At 50.7% G+C, this 23,663-nt stretch overlaps 1 protein-coding gene across 1 annotated transcript in view; it reads left to right on the top strand.

The window, feature by feature from the left end:
* nae1 (nedd8 activating enzyme E1 subunit 1) overlaps window positions 1-23,663 on the top strand; it is a 52,311-nt gene that overhangs the window by 5,612 nt on the left and 23,036 nt on the right. The window contains exons 5-9 of the mRNA XM_070898312.1: window positions 751-822; window positions 5,508-5,587; window positions 6,921-7,030; window positions 8,614-8,723; window positions 22,035-22,097. Coding sequence (XP_070754413.1) covers window positions 751-822; window positions 5,508-5,587; window positions 6,921-7,030; window positions 8,614-8,723; window positions 22,035-22,097 — 435 coding nt within the window. The remainder of the gene's footprint in view (window positions 1-750; window positions 823-5,507; window positions 5,588-6,920; window positions 7,031-8,613; window positions 8,724-22,034; window positions 22,098-23,663) is intronic.

Here is a 23,663-nt window from a genome sequence, read left to right as displayed (position 1 = left end):
TCCAGAGCTTGGGGCCCAGGCAACAGAAGGCACGGCCACCGATGGTGGAGCGATTATAATCAGGGATGGTCACGAGGCCAGAATTAGAGGAGTGCAGACATCTCACGGAGTTGTGGGGTCATGAACTTGTATAGAATCTTAGTTAGACCACACTTGGAGTACTATGAATAGTTCTGGTCTCCACATTATAAAAAGGACACAGAGGGACCGGAGAAAGTGCAAAAATGATTTACTAGAATGATACAAAAGTAAGAGTCTATACCCACCAGGAAAGACTGAACAGGCTGGGGCTCTTTAGAAAAGAGAAGGCTGCGGGGTGACCTGATAGAGGTCTTTAAACGGGTTCGATAGGGTAGGTGTAGAGAAGATGTTGCTACTTGTGGGGGAGACCAGAACTAGCGGGCCGTAAGTATAAGAAAATGAATCCAACGGGGAATTCAGGAGAAACCTCTTTACCCAGAGAGCGGTGAGAATGTGGAACTTGCTGCCACAGGGAGGGGTTGAGGTGAATAGTATCGATGTATTTAATGGGAGGCTGGATAAAACACATGAGGGAGAAAGGAATAGAAGGATATGGTGATGGGATGAGGTGGGAGGGGGCTGGTGTGGGGCATAAACCCCGGCACGGAGCGGTGGGGCCCAATGGCCCGTTTGTATGAGGTGACTACTTTGTAAGGGAAGGAAAGCTGTTTTAAGTCGGCAAATAGCTGTTTTTTAAAAAAAAAACTTCTTGCATTTGTTTGAATTCAGAACCGAGCCCAAGCTGCCACGGAGCTGCTGCAGGAGCTGAATACCGACGTCAGCGGGAACTTCGTGGAGGAGGTGAGGGTGCAAGATTTGACTAAAGTGCATTGTTCTAAAACAAGACATTAAACAAAATGTCCTCCATTGCATTGAATATTCACAAGCCCTTCCACACAATGAATCAGGAGAAACTGTTTACTGTGACAGTTGGGTCGCTAACCAGAGGACACATTTAATATTATTGGGAGAGGAGAATGCAGCGAGTTGTTGTGATCGGGAACGCGCTGCCTGAAAGGGCGGTGGAGGCAGATTCAATGGTAACTTTCAAACCGGGAATTGGATAAATACTTGGAAAGGAAAATTTTGCCGGGCTGTGGGGAAAGAGCAGGGAGTGGGACTGATTGGATTGCTCTTTCACAGAGCCAGCACAGGCACGCTGGGCCAAATGGTCTCCTTCTGTGCTGTGAGTCTGACAATGAGTTACTTTTGGAGTGTACTTAGGCTAACGGATCAGCCACTCTCCCTCAACATCCCACAAGCAGCAACCGACTGAATGACCAGTTAATCTGTTTTTGCTGGTGTCGGTCGGGTGCTGTTGAATGTACGAACATAATGATTTAGAGCAGGAGTAGCCCATATGGCTCCTCGAGCCTGCTCCACCTTTCAGTCAGATCACGGCTGATCTTCAACCTCAACTCCACCTTCCTGCCAGATCTCCATATCCCTTGATTCCCCGAGAGTCCAAAAGTCTTATTGATCTCAGCCTTAAATATACTCAACAACTGAGCATCCACAGCTCTCTGGGGCAGAGAATTCCAAAGATTCACCACTCTGGTTGAAGAAATTCCTCCTCATCTCAGTCCTAAAAAGCAGACCCATTATCCTGAGACTGTGCCCCCTGTTTCTAGACTCCCCAGCCCGGGGGAAACAACCTCTCAGCATCTACCCTGTCAATCCCCCTCAGAATCTTACATGTTTCAATGAGATCACCTCTCATTCTTCTAAACTCCAGAGAGTATAGGCCCATTCTATGCAATCTTCCCCTCAGAGGATCACCCACTCATTGGACAGTGAGCAGGTCAGGTGCTGTTGGACGGACTGTGGGTCAGGTGATGTTCCCACTAAGCTGCGCGGCTGCACAACCGTGTGGGTGTTCTGCGCAGGCTGCTTACTGGCGGCTTAATGGGAGGATCACATGGATGAACTTCAACAATTGTACATCTCTGCCTGGCATAAAAATAAAACGGGGAAGGTGGCTTACAAGGGAAATTAGGGATAGTGTTAAAACCAAGGAAGAGGCATATAAATTGGCCAAAAAAAGCAGCAAATCTGAGGACTGGGAGAAATTTAGAATTCAGCAGAGGAGGACAAAGGGTTTAATTAGGAGGGGGAAAATAGAGTGCGAGAGGAAGCTTGCCGGGAACATAAAAACTGACTGCAAAAGCTTCTATAGATACGTGAAGAGAAAAAGATTAGTGAAGACAAATGTAGGTCCCTTACAGTCAGAATCAGGTGAAGTCATAATGGGGAACAAAGAAATGGCAGACCAATTCAACAAATACTTTGGCTCTGTCTTCACTAAGGAAGACACAAATAACCTTTCGGAAATACTAGGGGACCGAGGGTCTAGCAAGAAGGAGGAACTAAAGGAAATCCTTATTAGTCAGCAAATTGTGTTAGGGAAATTGATGGCCAATAAATCCCCAGGGCCTGATAGTCTGCATCCCTGAGTACTTAAGGAAGTGGCCCTAGAAATAGTGGATGCATTGGTGGTCATTTTCCAACATTCTATAGACTCTGGATCAGTTCCTATGGACTGGTAGGTAGCTAATGTAACACCACTTTTTAAAAAAGGAGGGAGAGTGAAAACAGGTAATTATAGACTGGTTAGCCTGACATCGGTGGTGGGGAAAATGTTGGAATCAATTATTAAAGATGTAATACCAGCTCATTTGGAAAGCATTGATGGGATTGGTCCAAGTCACCATGGATTTATGAAAGGGAAATCATGTTTGACAAATCCTCTGGAAATTTTTGAGGATGTAACAAGTAGAGTGGACAAGGGGGAGCCAGTGGAAGTGGTGTATTTAGTCTTTCAAAAGGCTTTTGACAAGGTCCCACACAAGAGACTGGTGTGCAAAATTAAAACACATGGTATTGGGGGTAATGTACTGATATGGATAGAGAACTGGTTGGCAGAGAGTCGGGATAAACAGTTAGCCTGACATTTTCAGAATGGCAGGCAGTGACTAGAGGGATACCGCAAGGTTCAGTGCTGGGACCCCAGCTATTTACAATATATATTAATGATTTAGACAAAGGAATTGAATGTATTATCTCCAAGTTTGCAGATGACACTAAGCTGGGTGGCGGTGTGAGCTATGAGGAGGATGCTAGGAGGCTGCAGGGTGACTTGGACAGGTTAGGTGAGTGGGCAAATACATGGCAGCTGCAGTATAATGTGGATAAATGTGAGGTTATCCACTTTGGTGGCAAAAACAGGAAGGCAGAATATTATCCGAATGGCGGCAGATAAGGAAAAGGGGAGGTGCAACGAGACCTGGGTGTCATGGTACATCAGTCATTGAAAGTTGGCATACAGGTACAGCAGGCGGTGAAGAAGGCAAATGGCATGTTGGCCTTCATAGCTAGGGGATTTGAGTATAGGAACAGGGAGGTCTTACTACAGTTGTATAGGTCCCTGGTGAGGCCTCACCTGGAATATTGTGTACAGTTTTGGTCTCCTAATCTGAGGAAGGACATTTTTGCTATTGAGGGAGTGCAGCGAAGGTTCACCAGACTGATTCCCGGGATGACGGGAGTGACATATGAAGAAAGACTGGATCGACTAGGCTTATATCTACTGGAATTTAGAAGAATGAGAGGGGATCTCATAGAAACATATAAAATTCTGACGGGATTGGACAGGTTAGATGCAGGAAGAATGTTTCCGATGTTGGGAAGTTCAGAACCAGGGGACACAGTCTAAGGATAAGGGGTAAGCCATTTAGGACCGAGATGAGGAGAAACTTCTTCAGAGAATTGTGAACCTGTGGAATTCTCTACCACAGAAAGTTGTTGTTTCCAGTTTGTTAGATATATTCAAAAGGGAGTTAGATGTGGCCCTTACGGCTAAAAGGATCAAGGGGCATGGAGAGAAAGCAGGAAAGGGGTACTGAAGTTGCATGATCAGCCATGGTCATATTGAATGGTGGTGCAGGCTTGAAGGGCCGAATGGCTTACTCATACACCTATTTTCTATGTTTCTATTCCGTGCCTGCGCAGTATTTTGAATGGACAGCACAGCTTGTTAAAGAGACCTCGCGCCCTGCAAATAAATGAGGGGCATATTGGTCATCACCATCTTTAATAGGACCTAATTCCCTGGCTAAAGCCTGAGGGGCTGTTACACCGGTTATGCCCCCCGTCATCAAGATCCACAGCGTGGCCTTGGACAATGTGGACTATTTCCCATATCTCGGGAGCCTACTGTCAGCAAGGGCAGACATTGACGATGAGGTTCAACGCCGCTTCCAGTACGCCAGCGCAGCCTTCGGTCACCTGAGCAAGAGAGTGTTCGAAGATCAGGCCCTCAATTCTGGCACCAAGCTTATGGTCTACAGGGCAGTAGCGATACCCGCCCTCCTGTATGGCTCAGAGACATGGACCTCATACAGTAGACGCCTCAAATCGCTGGAGAAATACCACCAATATAGTCTCTGCAAGATCCCCTGGGACGATAGACGCACCAATGTCAGTGTTCTCGATCAGGCCAGCATTGAAGCACTGACCACACTCGACCAGCTCTGTTGGGCGGGCCGCATTGTCCACATGCCGACACGAGACGCCCAAAGCAAGCACTCTACTCTGAACTCCTTCACGGCAAGCGAGCCCCAGGTGGGCAGTGGAAACATTACAAGGACACCCTCAAAACCTCCCTGATAAAGTGCGACATCCCCACCGACACCTGGGAGTCCCTGGCCAAAGACCGCCCTAAGTGCAGGAAGAGCATCCGGGAGGGCGCTGAGCATCTAGAGTCCCGTTGCCGAGAGCGCGCAGGCAGCGGAAGGAGCTTGCAGCAAACCAGACTCCCCACCTACCCTTTCCTTCAACCACTGTCTGTCCCACCTGTGACAGACTGTAATTCCCGTATTGGAATGTTCAGTCACCCGAGAGCTCACGTTTAGAGTGGAAGCAAATCTTCCTTGATTTCGAGGGACTGCCTGTGATGATGGTGTGCGGCCCCACAGCTCCACCTGCAGTGGGTTAGATACCACTGGCCCGGGTCGTTAACAACCAACATTCCCTGGGCTGGGAGGCCTGCCATCGGCTTGTGTGCTGTTAAAGTCACGTGTGTGCAAAACTGAGAGTGGGCCACGCACCCAAAAAATAAATTACGGCCAAGGTTGATCCCAACTCTTCGGGGGGTCCTTGACGTCGACCTAAGCCAACGGGACAGGAAGATGGGCGTCTCACTAACGTCTTTATCTGTTCCCGGGATGTGACGTTGGTAAGCTGGTATTCGTTGCCCGTCCCTATTGGTCCTGAGGCCAATAATGAGTCAGCCACAAGGTGGCGGGACTGGAGGCACGTGCCTTTCCTGGAGGACATTAGTGAACCAGTTGGATTTGTACAACAGGGCGGCAGCTTTTGTGAAGGAAAGGTTAATGGGAAGATATTTGTCTTTGAAGCAAAATGTTTTGTATTTTGTCATTTTTTTGTCATTTGGAATTGGCTGAGAAATGACGTAATGACTCTTTCAGAGCCTGGAACATCTGCTCGAAAATGATCCCACATTCTTCCTCCGATTCAACATGGTGATTACTACTCAACTCCCAGAAAGGTAGCAGCAACTTTTACAATACTTGTACATTTACCTTTTCCCAATCATTCTTTGTCCCCTCCCCTTCAGGCCCCTACATACAAGTCAGGAGTGTGAGGGAACACTCTCCACTTGCCTGGATGAGTGCAGCTCCAACAACACTCGAGAAGCTCGACACCATCCAGGACCAATCAACCCGCTTGATTGGCTCCCCATCCACCACCTTCAACACTCACTCCCTCCACCACCGGCGCACCGTGGCTGCAGTGTGTACCATCTACAAGATGCACTGCAGCAACTCGCCAAGGCTCCTTCGGCAGCACCTCCCAAACCCGTGACCTCTACCACCTAGAAGGACAAGGGCAGCAGGCGCATGGGCACATGTAGTCCTTTCAAGATATCCTAAACTGCTTTACAGCCAAATTAAATACTTTGATATAAAAAAAAAATTGTTGCCACTTGTAATGTAGGAAACGAGGCAGCCAATTTGGGTACAGCAAGCTCCCACAAAAAGCAATGTGATAATGACCAGATAATCTTTTTAGTGATGTTGGTTGAGGGAAAAATATTGTTCTCGCGTGCTCTTCTTAGAAATACTGACATGGGATCTTTTACATCCATACAAGGCCTCGGTTTAACATCCTGAAAGACGGCACCTCCGACCGTGCAGTGCTGTCGGCCTAGATTATGTGCTCAAGTCTCTGGAATAAGGGAGCTGAACCCACAACCTACTGACTCAGAAGGTATTGCCCTCTGACACCGAGTCAGCTGGTTGCTGCTTGTTCCTCTTCAATGATCCAGTTGGGGTTTTACGATAACCCGGCAGCTTCCTGGTCATGTCGTCTGGCGCCAGGCCACAGATTACCAGATTTATTGAATTTGAAATTCACAGTTTCCCACAGTGGGATTCAAACTCACCACCTCTGAGTCCAGTACCAGAATCACCAGGATTGGTTGGTTTTCTGCACATGTCAAACACTCGACTGACCCAAGGAAAGCCCCAAAATGCCAAGTAAGAACATAAGAAATAGGAGCAGGAGTCGGCCATTTGGCCCCTCGAGCCTGCTCCGCCATTTAATACGATCATGGCTGACCTGATCATGGACTCAGCTCCACTTCCCCGCCCACTCCCCATAACCCTTCACTCCCTTATCATTCAAAAATCTGTCTATCTCCACCTTTAAATATATTCAATGACCCAGCCTCCACAGCTCTCTGGGGCAGAGAACTCCACAGATTTACAACCCTCTGAGAGAAGACATTCCCCCTCATCTCCGTTTCAGCAGAGTGCTGGTTGCTGTTCATTTTTATCTTTACCCATCGATAATAACCAACTTTTGTTTGCTGCCGATAGTTCCCTGCTGCGTTTATCAACTGTCCTTTGGAATGCTGACGTGCCGCTGCTGGTGTGTCGGACGTATGGGCTGGTTGGCTACATGAGACTGGCCATAAAGGAGCACCCAGGTAGGCTGCTTCTGTATAATTCTACTTCTCAACCAGCACTAATGATTTCCTGTGGTGCTGCTCAAGGTGAATCAGACGTTGCATGGTTTTATTGCAAAGGGCGCGCCTACAACACGGAGAGACTGGAGAAGACTACAGAGATGTCCAAAATGACGAGGGGTTTATTATGTGAAGTCCCGCTCACCCATCACCCCCTGTACTCGCTGACCCGTGTCCTAACTCGCACAGAGCCCCGCTCACCCATCACCCCCTGTGCTCGCTGACCCGTGTCCTAACTCGCACCGAGCCCCGCTCACCCATCACCCCCTGTGCTCACTGACCCAGTGTCCTAACTCGCACCGAGTCCCGCTCACCCATCACCCCCTGTGCCTGCTGACCTGCATTGGCTCCCGATTTTTTAAATTCTCAACCTTGTTTTCAAAATCCCTCCAAGCCCCAAGCCCTGGAATTCCCCCCTAAACTTCCCTACCTCGCTCTTCTTTTGAAGTCACGCTTGAAACTTGCCTCTTTCACCAAGTGTTGGGTCGTCTGTCCTAATATCTCCTTATGTGGGTTATTTTATTTTTGCTTGATAATGCTCCGGTGAAGCGCCTTGGGACGTTTCACTGCGTTAAAGGCGCTATATAAATGCCAGTAGTTGTATTTGCTAAAGTAAATCAAGACAAACTGTTTCCACTGGCGGGCGGGTCTTTAGCAGGAGGACACAGATTTTGGGTTGCAATCTCTCCTCGAGAGTGTACAAAGTGATCTTATAACTCTGGAGTTTGGTCTCAGTCTGACTATAGACTCAGTAGTTGTGAGACTCTTGCTTGGGTTTGAGGCATTTAATTTAACCCCAGCATAAGGCCATGCCAGGTTTAAAGAATGGTCAGCCAGTCTATTTTGGGACTTCAGTTATGTGGAGAGACTGGAGAAGCTGTGATTGTTCTCTTTAGAACAGAGAAGGTTACGGGGAGATTTAACAGTGGTGTTGAAAATGCTATGGGGTATTGGTGGAGTAAATCAGGAGAGACTCTTTCCATTGGCAGAGGGATCGGTAACCAGAGGGCACAAATTTAAGATAATTCTCAAAAGACCCAGAGGGGGAGATGGGGAGAATGTTTTTACGCAGCGAGTTGTGATCGGGAACGCGCTGCCTGAAAGGGCGGTGGGAGCAGATTCAATAGTAACTTTCAAACGGGAATTGGATAAATATTTGGGAAATATTTGCAGGGCTGTGGGGAAAGAGCCGGGGGAGTGGGACTAATTGGGTAGCTCTTTCACAGGAACCGACACAGGCACAAATTCACAGACGCAAGCAATCTTGTCCCGTATTTACTCACTAGACCAGTGGGGGAGTTTGCTTAAAATGTAAATCCTGAACTTTATATGGGGCATTGATGTTTGCACAAAATCTTGCATTTGTACCTTAGATTTTGCTAAACTATTTATTTTCTCTTGAGTCTTCCATGGATTGTGGAGGATTACTGAGATTGAAATAAACCATTGAGACCAGTTGGGTAGCCAAATAAATTTAGCAATAAAACTGACTGTGTATTGTGAATTTAAGCCTTGGGTGGCTGATGCATGCGTTTTCTTTCCAGTTGTGGAATCCCACCCTGACAATGCGCTGGAAGATCTGAGGCTTGACTTGCCTTTCCCACACCTGAAGGATCACATTCAGGCATATGACTTGGACAAAATGGACAAAAAGGTACAGCAGCAAACGCCAGTGGTAATTCCTGTAGTAACGGAGGTTGTTTCCACTGGCTGGAGTGCCTAGGACCAGGGGTCACAGTCTCATGATAAGGGGTCGGCCATTTAGGACTGAGATGAGGAGGAATTTCTTCACTCAGGTTTGTGAATGTTTGGAATTCTCTACCTCGGAGGACTGTGGAGGCTGGGTCATTGAGTATATTCAAGGCTGAGATAGACAGATTTTTGGACTCGGGGCGGGGGGGGGGGGGGGGGGGAAATCAAGAGATTTGGGGATCGGGCGGGAAAGTGGAGTTGAGGTAGATGATCAGCCATGACCTTAGTTAATTTTGGATTATGTAAAAACCCAGGTCACTGACTGCAGTGTGGGCAGGTACAGCAGGAGCAGCGAGGTCAGGACAAAAGGAGCGGCGAGAGATCGTGGAGGGACGTGATCGGGGCTCAGGAGGGACGTGAGTTCGGGGCCCAGACTTGGCGAGGGCCCAAGGGCAGCACGGCCCAGCCCACACTGCGATAGGTGTGCGTGCACTAGGTCCGTGCAGCAGAGCAGGTCCCCAGTTGTCTTTGGTTAATCCTTGCCACTGGACCAAGACCTCGCTCTGTCAAGCCCGTGTGGTGGCTGGTGTGCAACGGCCACCCCACATTAAAAAAATCCACGCACAGGCATCTTCCACCCTTCAGGCTGTAGTTCGGGAGTAGGAGTAAATGGGTACTTTTCAGAATGGCAGGCAGTGACTAGTGTGGTACCGCAAGGTTCTGTGCTGGGGCCCCAGCTGTTTACACTGTACATTAATGATTTAGATGAGGGGATTAAATGTAGTATCTCCAAATTTGCGGATGACACTAAGTTGGGTGGCAGTGTGAGCTGCGAGGAGGATGCTGTGAGGCTGCAGAGCGACTTGGATAGGTTAGGTGAGTGGGCAAATGCATGGCAGATGAAGTATAATGTGGATAAATGTGAGGTTATCCACTTTGGTGGTAAAAACAGAGAGACAGACTATTATCTGAATGGTGACAGATTAGGAAAAGGGGAGGTGCAAAGAGACCTGGGTGTCATGGTACATCAGTCATTGAAGGTTGGCATGCAGGTGCAGCAGGCGGTTAAGAAAGCAAATGGCATGTTGGCCTTCATAGCAAGGGGATTTGAGTACAGGGGCAGGGAGGTGTTGCTACAGTTGTACAGGGCATTGGTGAGGCCACACCTGGAGTATTGTGTACAGTTTTGGTCTCCTAACCTGAGGAAGGACATTCTTGCTATTGAGGGAGTGCAGCGAAGGTTCACCAGACTGATTCCCGGGATGGCGGGACTGACCTATCAAGAAAGACTGGATCAACTGGGCTTGTATTCACTGGAGTTCAGAAGAATGAGAGGAGACCTCATAGAAACATATAAAATTCTGACGGGGTTAGACAGGTTAGATGCAGGAAGAATGTTCCCAATGTTGGGGAAGTCCAGAACCAGGGGTCACAGTCTAAGGATAAGGGGTAAGCCATTTAGGACCGAGATGCGGAGGAACTTCTTCACCCAGAGAGTGGTGAACCTGTGGAATTCTCTACCACAGAAAGTTGTTGAGGCCAATTCACTAAATATATTCAAAAAGGAGTTAGATGAAGTCCTTACTGCTAGGGGGATCAAGGGGTATGGTGAGAAAGCAGGAATGGGGTACTGAAGTTGCATGTTCAGCCATGAACTCATTGAATGGCGGTGCAGGCTAGAAGGGCCGAATGGCCTACTCCTGCACCTATTTTCTATGTTTCTATGGAATATTAGGTCCTTCATTGAAACACCTGGGAACTCATCCCTTTTTGGCGTGGAAGCAAGTCATCCTCGATACGAGGGACCACCTATGATAGAAACATACAAAAGAACACAACATAAGAACATAAGAATTAGGAACAGGAGTAGGCCATCTAGCCCCTCGAGCCTGCTCCGCCATTCAACAACATCATGGCTGATCTGGCCGTGGACTCAGCTCCACTTACCCGCCCGCTCCCTGTAACCCTTAATTCCCTTATTGGTTAAAAATCTATCTGTGACTTGAATACATTCAATGAGCTAGCCTCAACTGCTTCCTTGGGCAGAGAATTCCACAGATTCACAACCCTCTGGGAGAAGAAATTCCTTCTCAACTCGGTTTTAAATTGGCTCCCCCGTATTTTGAGGCTGTGCCCCCTAGTTCTAGTCTCCCCGACCAGTGGAAACAACCTCTCTGCCTCTATCTTGTCTATCCCTTTCATTATTTTAAATGTTTCTATAAGATCACCCCTCATCCTTCTGAACTCCAACGAGTAAAGACAGTCTACTCAATCTGTCATTATAAGGTAACCCTCTCATCTCCGGAATCAGCCTAGTGAAGCGTCTCTGTACCCCCTCCAAAGCTAGTATATCCTTCCTCAAGTAAGGTGACCAAAACTGCACGCAGTACTCCAGGTGCGGCCTCACCAATACCCTGTACAGTTGCAGCAGGACCTCCCTGCTTTTGTACTCCATCCCTCTCGCAGTGAAGGCCAACATTCCATTCGCCTTCCTGATTACCTGCTGCACCTGCAAACTAACTTTTTGGGATTCAGCTGGGGGACTTGGTGGACCTGGAGAACTTCCTAAACCGGGTCTCTCCGTGTTCCCCGGTTCCTGGGGCGGAGGAGGAACCCCTTCCGCTGTCGCTTCCCGACCCAGCACCAATTTTAAAAGAGCCCAGTGGGGACTCCTCTGCCGACGATCCTGGGGGTGGGATCGGGGCAGAGCCAGGGCCAGATGGAGCGGCCGGGCCGTTTGCCGTACCTCGTGCGGTCGACGGGCCGGCTGCTAGCGGCGACCTCCCGGAGGGGGACGGGGACTCGGTGGAGGACGTGGGTGAAGATCTCGAGTCCATCGCCAGTGAGGCGGTGGATCTGCTCGCGGCCGCCACTGAGACCCTCCTCATTCCCGCAGAGGAACTCCGGGACTTTTTAGTCCAGTGCCGGGGTCGCCGCGACCAAGCCCGTCTGGCCCTGGAAAGATGGTCCGAGCCGGGGCTGCTCGTCGCATCCGTCCGCGCCGCCGCTAAAACCATGGCCGCGGGCGGGCCCTTATCAAAGGCTCAGGGCCTTGAGCTGCGCCGGCTCAAAAAGTTCCTCGCTGGGCTGCTGAAGGAGCGGAGTTCAACAAAAGACTCCGCTCCCTCCCCCACAATAGGTTAAGGTAGAGGTTGTACTATGCTTTTGCCATGAAGATAACCATAGCCAGCCTCAACATCAACGGCGGCAGAGGGGCACGCCGTAGATTTGACAATTTTTCGCTCCTGCGGGAGGGGAAATATGCGGTGTGCTTCCTGCAAGAAACCCACACCGTTCCGGGAGACGAAGCCACGTGGCTCCTGGAATGGCAAGGAGAGGTCCGCATGAGCCACCTCACCGCCATTTCTAGTGGGGTGGCCATCTTGCTGGGCCCGCATTTTCAGCCGGAGATCTTGGGGGTCGAGGAGCCCGTGCCAGGCCGCTTGCTGCACGTAACGGTTCGCCTGGGGGACGTGCCGCTCCATCTCGTGAACGTGTACACCCCTCATCCCGGCCCGCAGCAAACGCGCTTCTTTGAAGAGGTGTCCGCTCTTCTTGGCTCCGTCGACGTCGGCGACTGCATTGTCCTCGGGGGGGATTTTAACTGCACCCTCGAGGCGAGGGACCGCTCCGGTGCCCCGCAGTGCATGACGGCGATGGAGAAGTTGAGGGACCTGGTCGGGTCCTTCGACTTGGTGGACGTCTGGCGAAATCTCCACCCCGACTCCAGCGCCTTTACTTGGGTGAGGCCTGGAGTTGGATGGTCTAGAGTCGACCGCCTTTACGTGTCTCGGGCGTACGTTTCCTGCGTCCCGGCGGCCTCCATGCGGCCGGTGCCGTGTTCGGACCACCACCTGGTGTGGGCGGAGCTCGCTTCGCTCCGCGCGAGGACGGGGTCCGCGTACTGGCACTTTAACAACCGGCTGCTGGAGGACGTGCGGTTCCAGGACTCGTTCCGTCGATTCTGGTCCGACTGGAGAAGGAAGCAGGGGGGCTTCCCCTCCTTGAGGCTATGGTGGGACGTGGGCAAGGCTCACGTCCGCGTCTTCTGTCAAGAGTACGCGAGGGGGTCGACCAAGAGGCGGGCGGCCAGAGTCGGGCGCCTAGAAAAAGAGGTGCTCGACCTGGAAGCCCGTCTCGGTCAAGTCGTCCAGGACCCGGCCCTGCGGACGGTGTACGAAGCGAAGAAGGCCGCGCTGAAGGACCTGCAGCTCGTCGGGTCCCAAGGCGCGTTCGTGAGGTCGCGGATCCGGTTCCTGCGGGATCTGGACCGCGGCTCCCCCTTCTTCTACTCGCTGGAAAAAAGGCAGAGTGTCCGTAAGCAGCTCTTGACGCTGCTGGCCGACGACGGCTCTCTCGTCTCGGATCCGGAGGGCGTCAACAACAGGGTCCGTGAATATTACGGGGCTCTGTTCTCTCCGGATCCGTCCAGCGAGGAAGCGCGTAGAGTTTTGTGGGAGGACCTGCCGAAGGTCGGCCCGGAGGGCGCCGAAAATCTGGAAGCTCCGCTAAGCCTGGCGGAGCTGACCGGTGCCCTCGCCCGGCTCTCGAGGGGAAAATCCCCGGGGCTGGACGGGCTGACCGTGGAGTTCCACAGGGCGTTCTGGGACGTCCTGGGGAGCGACTACGCGCGGGTCCTGGGGGAAAGTCTGGCGACCGGGGAGATGCCCCTCTCTTGGCGCAGGGCAGTCATCGTCCTGCTGCCTAAGAAGGGCGATCTCCGCCTCCTTAAGAACTGGCGCCCGGTCTCCCTCCTCAGCACGGACTACAAAATCTTCGCCAGGGCGATGTCTGCTCGCCTTGGTGCCGTGCTGGACCACATGATCCACCCCGACCAGTCATACACGGTCCCGGGCCGGACAATCCACGACAACATCCATCTGGTCCGGGACCTCATCCATTGCTCCCAGGAGGCTGGTCTGTCGGTCGCCTTCCTATCCCTCGACCAAGAGAAGGCGTTCGACAGGGTGGATCACGACTATCTGCTCGGAACTCTGCGCGCTTTCGGGTTCGGGACGCATTTCGTCGCCCGGATCCGACTTTTGTACGCCGCCGCGGAGTGTCTGATTAAGGTTAACGGGTCCTTGACGGCGCCCCTTCGCTTTAGGAGAGGGGTGCGCCAGGGATGCCCCATGTCCGGCCAGTTATACGCCGTTTGCGTGGAGCCTTTCCTGCGCCTCTTGCGGACGAGGTTGACGGGACTGGCTCTGCAAGGGCCGGGCGTGGAGGTCGTCCTCTCGGCTTACGCCGATGACGTGCTCCTCGCGGTAGAGGATCCCGCTGACCTGCGGAGGATGCGTGAGTGCCAGGAGATTTACTCGGCCGCGTCCTCCGCCAGGATCAACTGGGAGAAATGTTCCGGACTCCTGGTGGGTCAGTGGCGGGTGGACTCCCTGCCGGAGGAGCTCAGGCCTTTTGCCTGGAGCACGACCCATCTCCTCTATCTGGGAGTCTACCTTAGCCCCGACGAGGGAGCCTGGCCGGCGAACTGGCAGGAGCTGGAGGCCAAGGTCGCCGCTCGCCTAGGGCGCTGGACAGGACTGCTCCGAGTGCTGTCCTACAGGGGTCGAGCGCTAGTCATAAACCAGCTGGTGGCCGCAATGCTGTGGTACCGGCTGGTCACTTTGACCCCTCCCCCTGCGTTTGTCGCCAAGGTACAGAAGAAGCTGGTGGACTTCTTCTGGAACAACAGGAAGCACTGGGTCTCTGCCGCGGTCTTGAGTCTCCCGCTTGAGGAGGGCGGTCAGTCGTTGGTGTGCGTCAGCGCCCAGCTCGCGACTTTCCGTCTTCAGACCCTGCAGAGATACCTTTACGTCGAGCCCCCTCCTAGGTGGTGCGCTCTGGCGAGGTATTTCTTCCGCCAGCAGCTCGACCTCAATTATGACACGCAGCTCCTGTTTGTGAACTTGGGGGGTGCCAGGACCGCCCTCCGGGAGCTGCCTGTCTTTTACAGGGAACTCATCAGGGTCTGGAACAAAGTCTCCACCAAGCGCAGCTCTCCACCGGCTGGAGTGGCGGCCGTCCTGCAGGAGCCGCTGCTCGGGAATCCGTACCTCCACGGCCGAGGTTTTATGTGGCGGTCGGAAGAGAGGGCTGTGGCTGGTGAGGTGACCAGGGTCAGGGACCTGCTCGATGGCGGAGGAGCGGGCTGGATGGCGCCAGTCACGCTGGCGCGGCGCCTAAATTCTGCCAACGTCCGCCACGCGGCCGATGCCATCGAGTCGCTAAAAACAGCTCTGGGCCCTGACTCCGTTAGGTGTATCGAGGAGGCTCAAGCACGTGGGGAGATCCCGTCCGAACTGACCCCCGTCCGGACGGAATTCCTCATCGGCGCCAAACCCCGGAACCTCCCTCGGGGGCCGGCGCCTCACAACTTGAGCCGCCTCGGGGAAATCCCCTCCGTGCCTTTCAGTTCCACGCGGAGGGGTTTCCTGTACGGGCTGCTCCTGCACACCCTCAACTTTGCCATCCTCGCCGGCCGTCCGGACACGCCATGGCGCACCATCTTGCCGTCCGGAGGAGGCGGGGGTCCCCGATGGAGGGCACTCTACGCAGGGGTCCTCCCACTATTCATCGGGGACTTGGCCTGGAGGGTGGTGCACGGAGCAGTGCCGTGCAACAAAATTTTTAAGCCGGTTCACGGACTCCCAGGCCGCCTGCAATTTCTGCGGTCTGGAGGAGTCCGTGTTCCATGTTTTTATTGAATGCACGAGGTTGCAGCCCCTGTTCCACTATTTGAAGGGGCTGCTCCTGAAATTCTGGCTGCACTTCAGTCCCACTCTCCTGATCTTTGGGCACCCTGTGCGGAGGGGAGCGGGTAGGTCCGAAGGCCTCCTCGTAGGACTGCTCCTGGGCACGGCCAAGGGTGCCATCAGCCGGTCCAGGCAGCGGGCGGTCGAGGGGGTCGTTCAACCTGACTGCCTGCCTCTCTTCCGCTCTTACATCCGGTCCAGGGTGTCCTTGGAGATGGAGCACGCGGTGTCCACCGGTACGCTCGCGGCCTTCCGCGAGAGGTGGGCACCGGAGGGACTGGAGTGCATCATCACGCCCGGCAACCAAATTTTAATTTGATTTTACGTTTTAAAGTTTAATTTGTTTTAATTGCCGGTGCTTTTAGTGTCCCCCTTCCCTTTTATAGGGGGCACTGGGGAAAATTGTGATTTTAGTGCCCCAAAAAAAAAACCAAAAAAAAAGAAAAACACAAAAAAAAAACCAAAAAAAAGGGGGGAAAAAAAGGGCCTTGAAAATGTCTGGAGTGTCACCCAGGTCGGGTGGCACCGTTTATTGTTTTTATGTTTTCACAGGTGAACTCAAAAGAGTTTCATGCACAAGGACCCCCAGGTCCCTCTGCACCGCAGCATGTTATAATTTCTCCCCATTCACATAATATTCCCTTTTACTGGTTTTTCTTTCCCAAGATGGATGACCTCACATTTTCCGACATTGTATTCCATCTGCCAAACCTGAGCCCATTCGCTTAACCTATCCAAATCTCTTTGCAGCCTCTCTGTGTCCTCTACACAACCCGCTTTCCCACTAATCTTTGTGTCATCTGCAAATTTTGTTACACTACACTCTGTCCCCTCTTCCAGGCCATCTATGTATATTGTAAACAGTTGTGGTCCCAGCACCGATCCCTGTGGCACACCACTAACCACCGATTTCCAACCCGAAAAGGACCCATTTATCCCGACTCTCTGCTTTCTGTTAGCCAGCCAATTCTCTATCCATGCTAATATATTTCCTCTGACTCCGCGTACCTCTATCTTCTGCAGTAACCTTTTGTGTGGCACCTTATCGAATGCCTTTTGGAAATCTAAATACACCACATCCATCGGTACACCTCTATCCACCATGCTCGTTATATCCTCAAAGAATTCCAGTAAATTAGTTAAACATGATTTCCCCTTCATGAATCCATGTAGCGACTACTTGATTGCACTATTCCTATCTAGCTGTCCTGCTATTTCTTCCTTAATGATAGCTTCAAGCATTTTCCCCACTACAGATGTTAAACTAACCGGCCTTTAGTTACCTGTCTTTTGTCTGCCCCCTTTTTTAAACAGAGGCGTTACATTAGCTGCTTTCCAATCCACTGGTACCTCCCCAGAGTCCAGAGAATTTTGGTAGATTATAACGAATGCATCTGCTATAACCTCCGCCATCTCTTTTAATACCCTGGGATACATTTCATCAGGACCAGGGGACTTGTCTACCTTGAGTCCCATTAGCCTGTCCAGCACTACCTCCCTAGTGATAGTGATTGTCTCAAGGTCCTCCCTTCCCACACTCCCGTGACCAGCAATTTTTGGCATGGTTTTTGTGAAGACCGAAGCAAAATAATTGTTTAAGGTCTCGGCCATTTCCACATTTTCCATTACTAAATCCCCCTTCTCATCTTCTAAAGGACCAACATTTACTTTAGTCACTCTTTTCCATTTTATATATCGGTAAAAGCTTTTACTATCTGTTTTTATGTTTTGCGCAAGTTTACTTTCGTAATCTATCTTTCCTTTCTTTATTGCTTTCTTAGTCATTCTTTGCTGTCATTTAAAATTTTCCCAATCTTCTAGTTTCCCACTAACCTTGGCCACCTTCTCCGCATTGGTTTTTAATTTGATACTCTCCTTTATTTCCTTGGTTATCCACCGCTGGTTATCCCTTCTCTTACCGCCCTTCTTTTTCACTGGAATATATTTTTGTTGAGCACTATGAAAGAGCTCCTTAAAAGTCCTCCACTGTTCCTCAATTGTGCCACCGTTTAGTCTGTGTTCCCAGTCTACTTTAGCTAACTCTGCCCTCATCCCACTGTAGTCCCCTTTGTTTAAGCATAGTTCGCTCGTTTGAGACACTACTTCCTCACCCTCAATCTGTATTACAAATTCAACCATACTGTGATCATTCATTTTGAGAGGATCTTTTACTAGGAGATCGTTTATTATTCCTGTCTCATTACACAGGACCAGATCTAAGATAGCTTGCTCCCTTGTAGGTTCTGTAACACACTGTTCTAAGAAACAATCTCGTATGCATTCTATGAATTCCTCCTCCAGGCTACCCCGTGCGATTTGATTTGACCAATCGATATGTAGGTTAAAATTCCCCCATGATTACTGCCGTTCCTTTTTCACATGCCTCTATTATTCCCTTGATTATTGCCCGTCCCACCGTGAAGTTATTATTTGGGGGCCTATAAACTACGCCCACCAGTGACTTTTTCCCCTTACTATCTCTAATCACCACCCACAATGATTCAACATTTTGTTCATTAGAGCCAATATCATCTCTCACAACTGTCCTGATATCATCCTTTATTAACAGAGCTACCCCACCTCCTTTTCCTTCTTGTCTATCCTTCCGAATTGTCAGATACCCCTGTATGTTTAATTCCCAGTCTTGGCCACCCTGCAACCACGTTTCTGTAATGGCCACCAAATCATACCCATTTGTAATGATTTGTGCCGTCAAATATAGAAAATAGGTGCAGATGTAGGCCATTCGGCCCCTCGAGCCTGCACCACCATTCAATATGATCATGGCTGATCATTCACCTCAGTACCCCATTCCTGCTTTTTCTCCATACCCCTTGATCCCTTTAGCTGTAAGGACCACATCTAACTCCCTTTTGAATATATCTAACGAACTGGCCTCAACAACTTTCTGCGGTAGAGAATTCCACAGGTTCACAATTCTCCGAGTGAAGAAGTTTCTCCTCATCTCGGTCCTAAATGGCTTTCCCCTTATCCTTGGACTGTGACCCCTGGTTCTGGACTACCCCAACATCGGGAACATTCTTCCTGTATCTAACCTGTCCAGTCCTGTCAGAAATGTATATGTTTCTATGAGATCCCCTCTCATTATTCTGAACTCCAGTGAATACAGGCCCAGTCGATCCAGTCTTTCTTACTATGTCAGTCCTGCCATCCCGGGAATCAGTCTGGTGAACCTTCGCTGCACTCATGATGATGATGATGATGATGAATGGCGGAGCAGGCTCGGGGGGGACCGACTGTCCTACTCCTGTTCCTAATTCTTATGTAAATGACCAGTGTTAAAAATGGCTGAGAGTTTAGAAATTGCTTTCGCAGTTGCTATGAGAGGGGGAACGTGCGTAGTGGGGTTGGGGGTGCAGGCTGGATTTGTTCCAGCTCCTACAGGTGGAAGGGCAGAGGCTGCACCAGAGTCCCCAAACTCCCCCATGGATTTTGAAGAAAGGAATATGTTACTAGCTGACCATGTTGGAGAAGTTCAGTAGTTGGTATCGGTATGGCAGTGGTGTGCTGTGTTTGAGGCAGTCATCTTGATGGGAATGGAAGTCTTATTGTGGGAGTTTGTGATCTGTTGTTGAAGTACAGCCATTGAGCAATGGTGATAGACATGGAGATGGACTAGGCTGGCTTTAAGCATGTTCTATTTCTATTTCCCATGACAGACATTTATTAATTCTCACCTCTTGATTCCCCCTTCCTCCCTCTGGGGACTCGGCCACACTTCCCTCGGTGGCGGGACTGAGAGTGGGAACGTGAAGTGTGTGGGACCCAAACCCCACCACCATTGGACCTTGCACTGCTCCGTAGCATTTGGATCCTCCCTTTGATATGTTGCACAATGGAGGGTAGCCTTCATCATCATAGGCAGTCCCTCGAAATCAAGGGAGACTTGCTTCCATTCTCAGTGAGTTCTCGGGTAGCTGTACAGTCCAATACGGGAATTACAGTCTCTCGCAGGTGGGACAGACAGCGGTTGAAGGAAAGGGAGGGTGGGACTGGTTTGCCGCACGTTCCTTCCGCTGCCTGCGCTTGGTTTCTGCATGCTCTCGGCGACGAGACTCGAGGTGCTCAGCGCCCTCCCGGATGCACTTCCTCCACTTGGGGCGGTCTTTGGCCAGGGGCTCCCAGGTGTCGGTGGGGATGTTGGATTTTATCAAGGAGGTTTTGAGGATGTCCTTGTAACGTTTCCTCTGCCCACCTGGCGCTCGCTTGCCTTGTCGGAGTTCCGAGTAGAGCGCTTGCTTTGGGAGTCTCGTGTATGGGGCATGTGTGGTCCGTGCTTCGATGCTGGGGATGTTGGCCTGATCGAGAACACTGACGTTGGTGCATCTGTCCTCCCAGGGGATTTGCAGGATCTTGCGGAGGCAGCGCTGGTGGTATTTCTCCAGAGTAGAATAGACCCATCAATTGCTGTCGACAACTCCATTATTCTTGTATAATCAACAAACGGGATGGTAGAAGGCGAACTGGATGGTCTTTTATTGGTAGCCGTGGCTCAGTGGGCAGCACTCTCACCTCTGGGTCAGAAGGTCCCACTGTCGGGACTTGAGCACATAAATCCAGGCTGACACTCCCTAGTGCAGTGCTGAGGGATCACTGCACTGTCGGAGGTGCCGTCTTTCGGATGAGACGTTAAATCGAGGCTCCGTCTGCTCTCTAAGGCGGATCTAAAAGAAGAGCAGGGGAGTTATCCCCGGTATCCTGGCCAATATTTATCCCTCAATCAACATCACTGATACAGATTATCTGGGTCATTATCACATTGCTGTCTGTGGAAGCTTGCTGTACGCAAGTTGGCTGCTGCGTTTCCCACATTACAACAGTGACTATAGCCAAGGAAGAACTTCTTGAAGTGCTCTGGGACATCCAGTGGACATGAATGGCGCTATAGAAAGACTAGTCTTTTTCTTTATCATCTAGCAGTTCCTATCTTCCAAATGTAAAGTGAAGTGGGCATATTGGGCAGGACACCGTCCTTGTACCTCTGGAACCTGCATTCCGATCTAGCCCAGGCTAATGGGATAAAAGTCTATTGTGGCTGTGAGGGTGAAACGAGCTCGAGTGGCTGAATGCGGGAGCAGAGCACAGAACTGCTAATTCAGCATTAGTTGGCACCAACGTTTCCGCTAAGCTGTGCGGCCCTGCAGCGATCTGGGGGTTCTGCGCAGTCCGCTCTCTAGCTTTTAAATGGAAATAATCACGCGACGCGCAATTGATGGGCTGCGCAGCCAGTTTAGGGGCCACTCACCAAAAATATAATTAGAGGGAGCTTTAATTGGCACTAAATTGGTAATCTCACCCAAAGAGGCTGCAGGATGGGCTAAGAGTGGGGAGATGGATAAATGACATGCAGGTATATTTGAAGGTACTGTAGGTTGGGCTGAGTCGAGGGAGTTTTAGTTTGTGTATAACCCACGCTATCCCTGGGTTCGCTTCACGCTCGCACTGGATGCCAGAAGCAGGAAAGTCTATTCCCGAGCACTAACGGCACTCGCCTCGGAGTACACACAAACTCTCTCAAACTAAAAAGAAAGTTAATAAGCCGTGAGGAGGACACAAAGAGCCTACAAAGGGATGTAGACGGGTTAAGTGAGTGGCAGAGGAAGGATAATGTGGGAAGATGTGAGATTTTTCACCTTGGTAGGAAGCATAGAACACCAGAATATTTTTTAAATGTGAGAAACTTTTAAGTGATGGAATTCAGAGAGATTTGGGTGTCCCTTGTACAGGAAACAGAGTTAGTATGCAGGTACAGCAAGCAATAAGGAAGGCAAATGGTACGTTGTCCTTTATTGCAAGAGGGTTGGATTACAAGAGTAAGGAAGCCTTGCTACAATAGCACAGGGCCTTGGTGAGACCACACCTGGAGTACTGCGCAGGTGTAGTTTTGGTCTCCTTATCTGAGGAAGGACATACTTACCTTACAGGCGGTACAACAGACGTTCACTCGATTGATCCCTGGGATGAGAGTCTGGTCCTATGAGGAGATATTGAGTAGATTGGGCCAATACTCTCTAGAGTTTAGCAGAATGTGAGGTGATTTCATTGAAACATACAAGATTCTGATGGGGTTGACAGGGTAGATGCTGAGGGGTTGAATCTCCTAGCTGGGGAGTCTAGAACCAGGGGTCATGGTCTCGGGATAAGGGGTCGGCCATTTAGGACTGAGATGAGGAATTTCTTCACTCAGAGGGTGGTGAATCTTTGGAATTCTCTGCCCCAGAAGGCTGTGGAGGCTCAGTCGTTGAGTATATTCAAGGCTGAGATCAATAGACTTTTGGACTCTCGGGGAATCGAGAGATATGGGGATTGGGCGGGAAAGTGGAGTTGCAGTCGATGATCAGCCGTGATATTGAATGGCGGAGCAGGCTCGAGGGGCCGAATGGACTATGCCTGCTCCTAATTCTTCTGTTCTTATGTTCTTATTAATGTAAAATGAGATATTGTGAAGTATGTTCACTGGCCGCAGTAACTAATGCACTTTATTCCCATAAATACTGCAGGACCATAGTCACACACCGTGGATAATTGTGGTAGCCAAATACCTGGAGAAGTGGTGCAAGGAGGTATGTTGTGGATTTTCCGTTAATATCTTTATATGTAATCCTCGCCCTGCTGAGCAAACCGAATGTCCACATGGTCACAGAACAGAATGTTCGAAAATCTTCCTTAAATCTGCGCAGGATTCGCTGCACTTTGTATCTTTCTGATGGTGCCATTAAATTGGAAGATTCAGATATTCAGAGATCGCTAGATTTTGGGATATTAAGGGAACCAAGGGAATATGGGGATAGTGCAGGAAAGTGGAGTTGAGATAGTAGATCAGCCATGATCTCATAGAATGGCAGAGCAGGCATAGAATGGCCACCTCCTGCTCCTATTTCTTATGTTCTTAAATGTTCGTAATCTTTGCACAATGTTTAAGTTACACCTCTTGTGTCTGTGACCTGTAGGGATCAAAATTCCTGTCTCCTCTCGTTTACTGGTGAGTTTTTATTCCCCTCCGCCTGTCTTCACCCCTTCTGACTGCTCATGAAGCTATTGCTGGGGCGCAGTTCTGCTGCTCAAGTGCCCGTTATTGGCGTGGTCTGCCTCTCTCCGGCTGCATCAGTGACGAACCACATCCCATCCTGGCATAGCATCTACTGCGGGATTCACCGGATAGAGGGTCAGGACACGTTGGATTCCCTGGCCCACTTTCCCCTTCCCAAATCGGGAGCGCCGATTCCAGTTCCAGTGCCCTTAATGTCTACATCTGAGATCCTGTGGACAGGGCAGCAGAGCGTTGTCTGTGCCCGTGGAGCTGCACCTGAACACAAATCAGTACATCCAGGGAAACAGAGGGAGGGAAATAACTTCAAAGTTATGTACGTTATAGTTTGTGGGCTGGATTTTTGGTTCTGTTCATTGCGGGGCGGTAAAGTTAGCGCCCGGGAACAGTTTGCGCCTCAGTCAGTTACATTCACCAGCGAGGCCCCGAGTGTGGGGGCGGGGCCCCGAGTGTGGGGGCGGGGCACACCTCTCAGGGCGCTAGGCTGGCTGAGCAACTGAAGATCTCGAGCTAAACAGCCGGCCTCTGAGTGCCCTAAGAGAGGGCTAGGGGGGGGGTTGGGGAAACCTGAAAAAAACCATCAAAAACATTCCCAATAAATAACTCGCGCTCCACAACATAAATCGCAACAAAAAAAAAATCAATCACACTCACCTGAGGTGGACATTACTTATCTCACTGCAGCCGTTGCAGCTCGCCCCCCCCCCCCCCCCCTTTCACGGGTGGTCCCAGCACGCGCTCTATGGAGCGCTACGGGTCGAGCGGCAGCCAAAAATCGAGCCAGTGTTGTACCCAGGAGCGTTGCACACCAGCTCGCCTCTTCTGGGTGGTAATGCTCTGCGCCCCCTCGAAACAGCACTAAATCCCCCCCAGCCGGGCGCCGGAAGCTGGCCCCACCCGGGCGTGCTTACCACCGCCATTGCTAAAAGGGGTGACCGAAGACGGAACAGCAGCCCTGTATCTTTTTAAATGTATTATTATAATTCCGGTATCACTGCATTTTTGCCGCTGTGTTACAAAGTGTCAGCTGAGTTGGAAGGTTGTGGGTTCAAGTCCGGCTCCAGAGACTCGGAACACAAAA

The sequence above is a fragment of the Pristiophorus japonicus genome, chromosome 13 (assembly GCF_044704955.1).
Source record: "Pristiophorus japonicus isolate sPriJap1 chromosome 13, sPriJap1.hap1, whole genome shotgun sequence".
In the NCBI taxonomy this organism is placed as follows: Eukaryota; Metazoa; Chordata; class Chondrichthyes; family Pristiophoridae; genus Pristiophorus; species Pristiophorus japonicus.
Note: the sequence above shows the minus strand (reverse complement) of the source record. Positions and strands in the feature narration are given on the sequence as shown.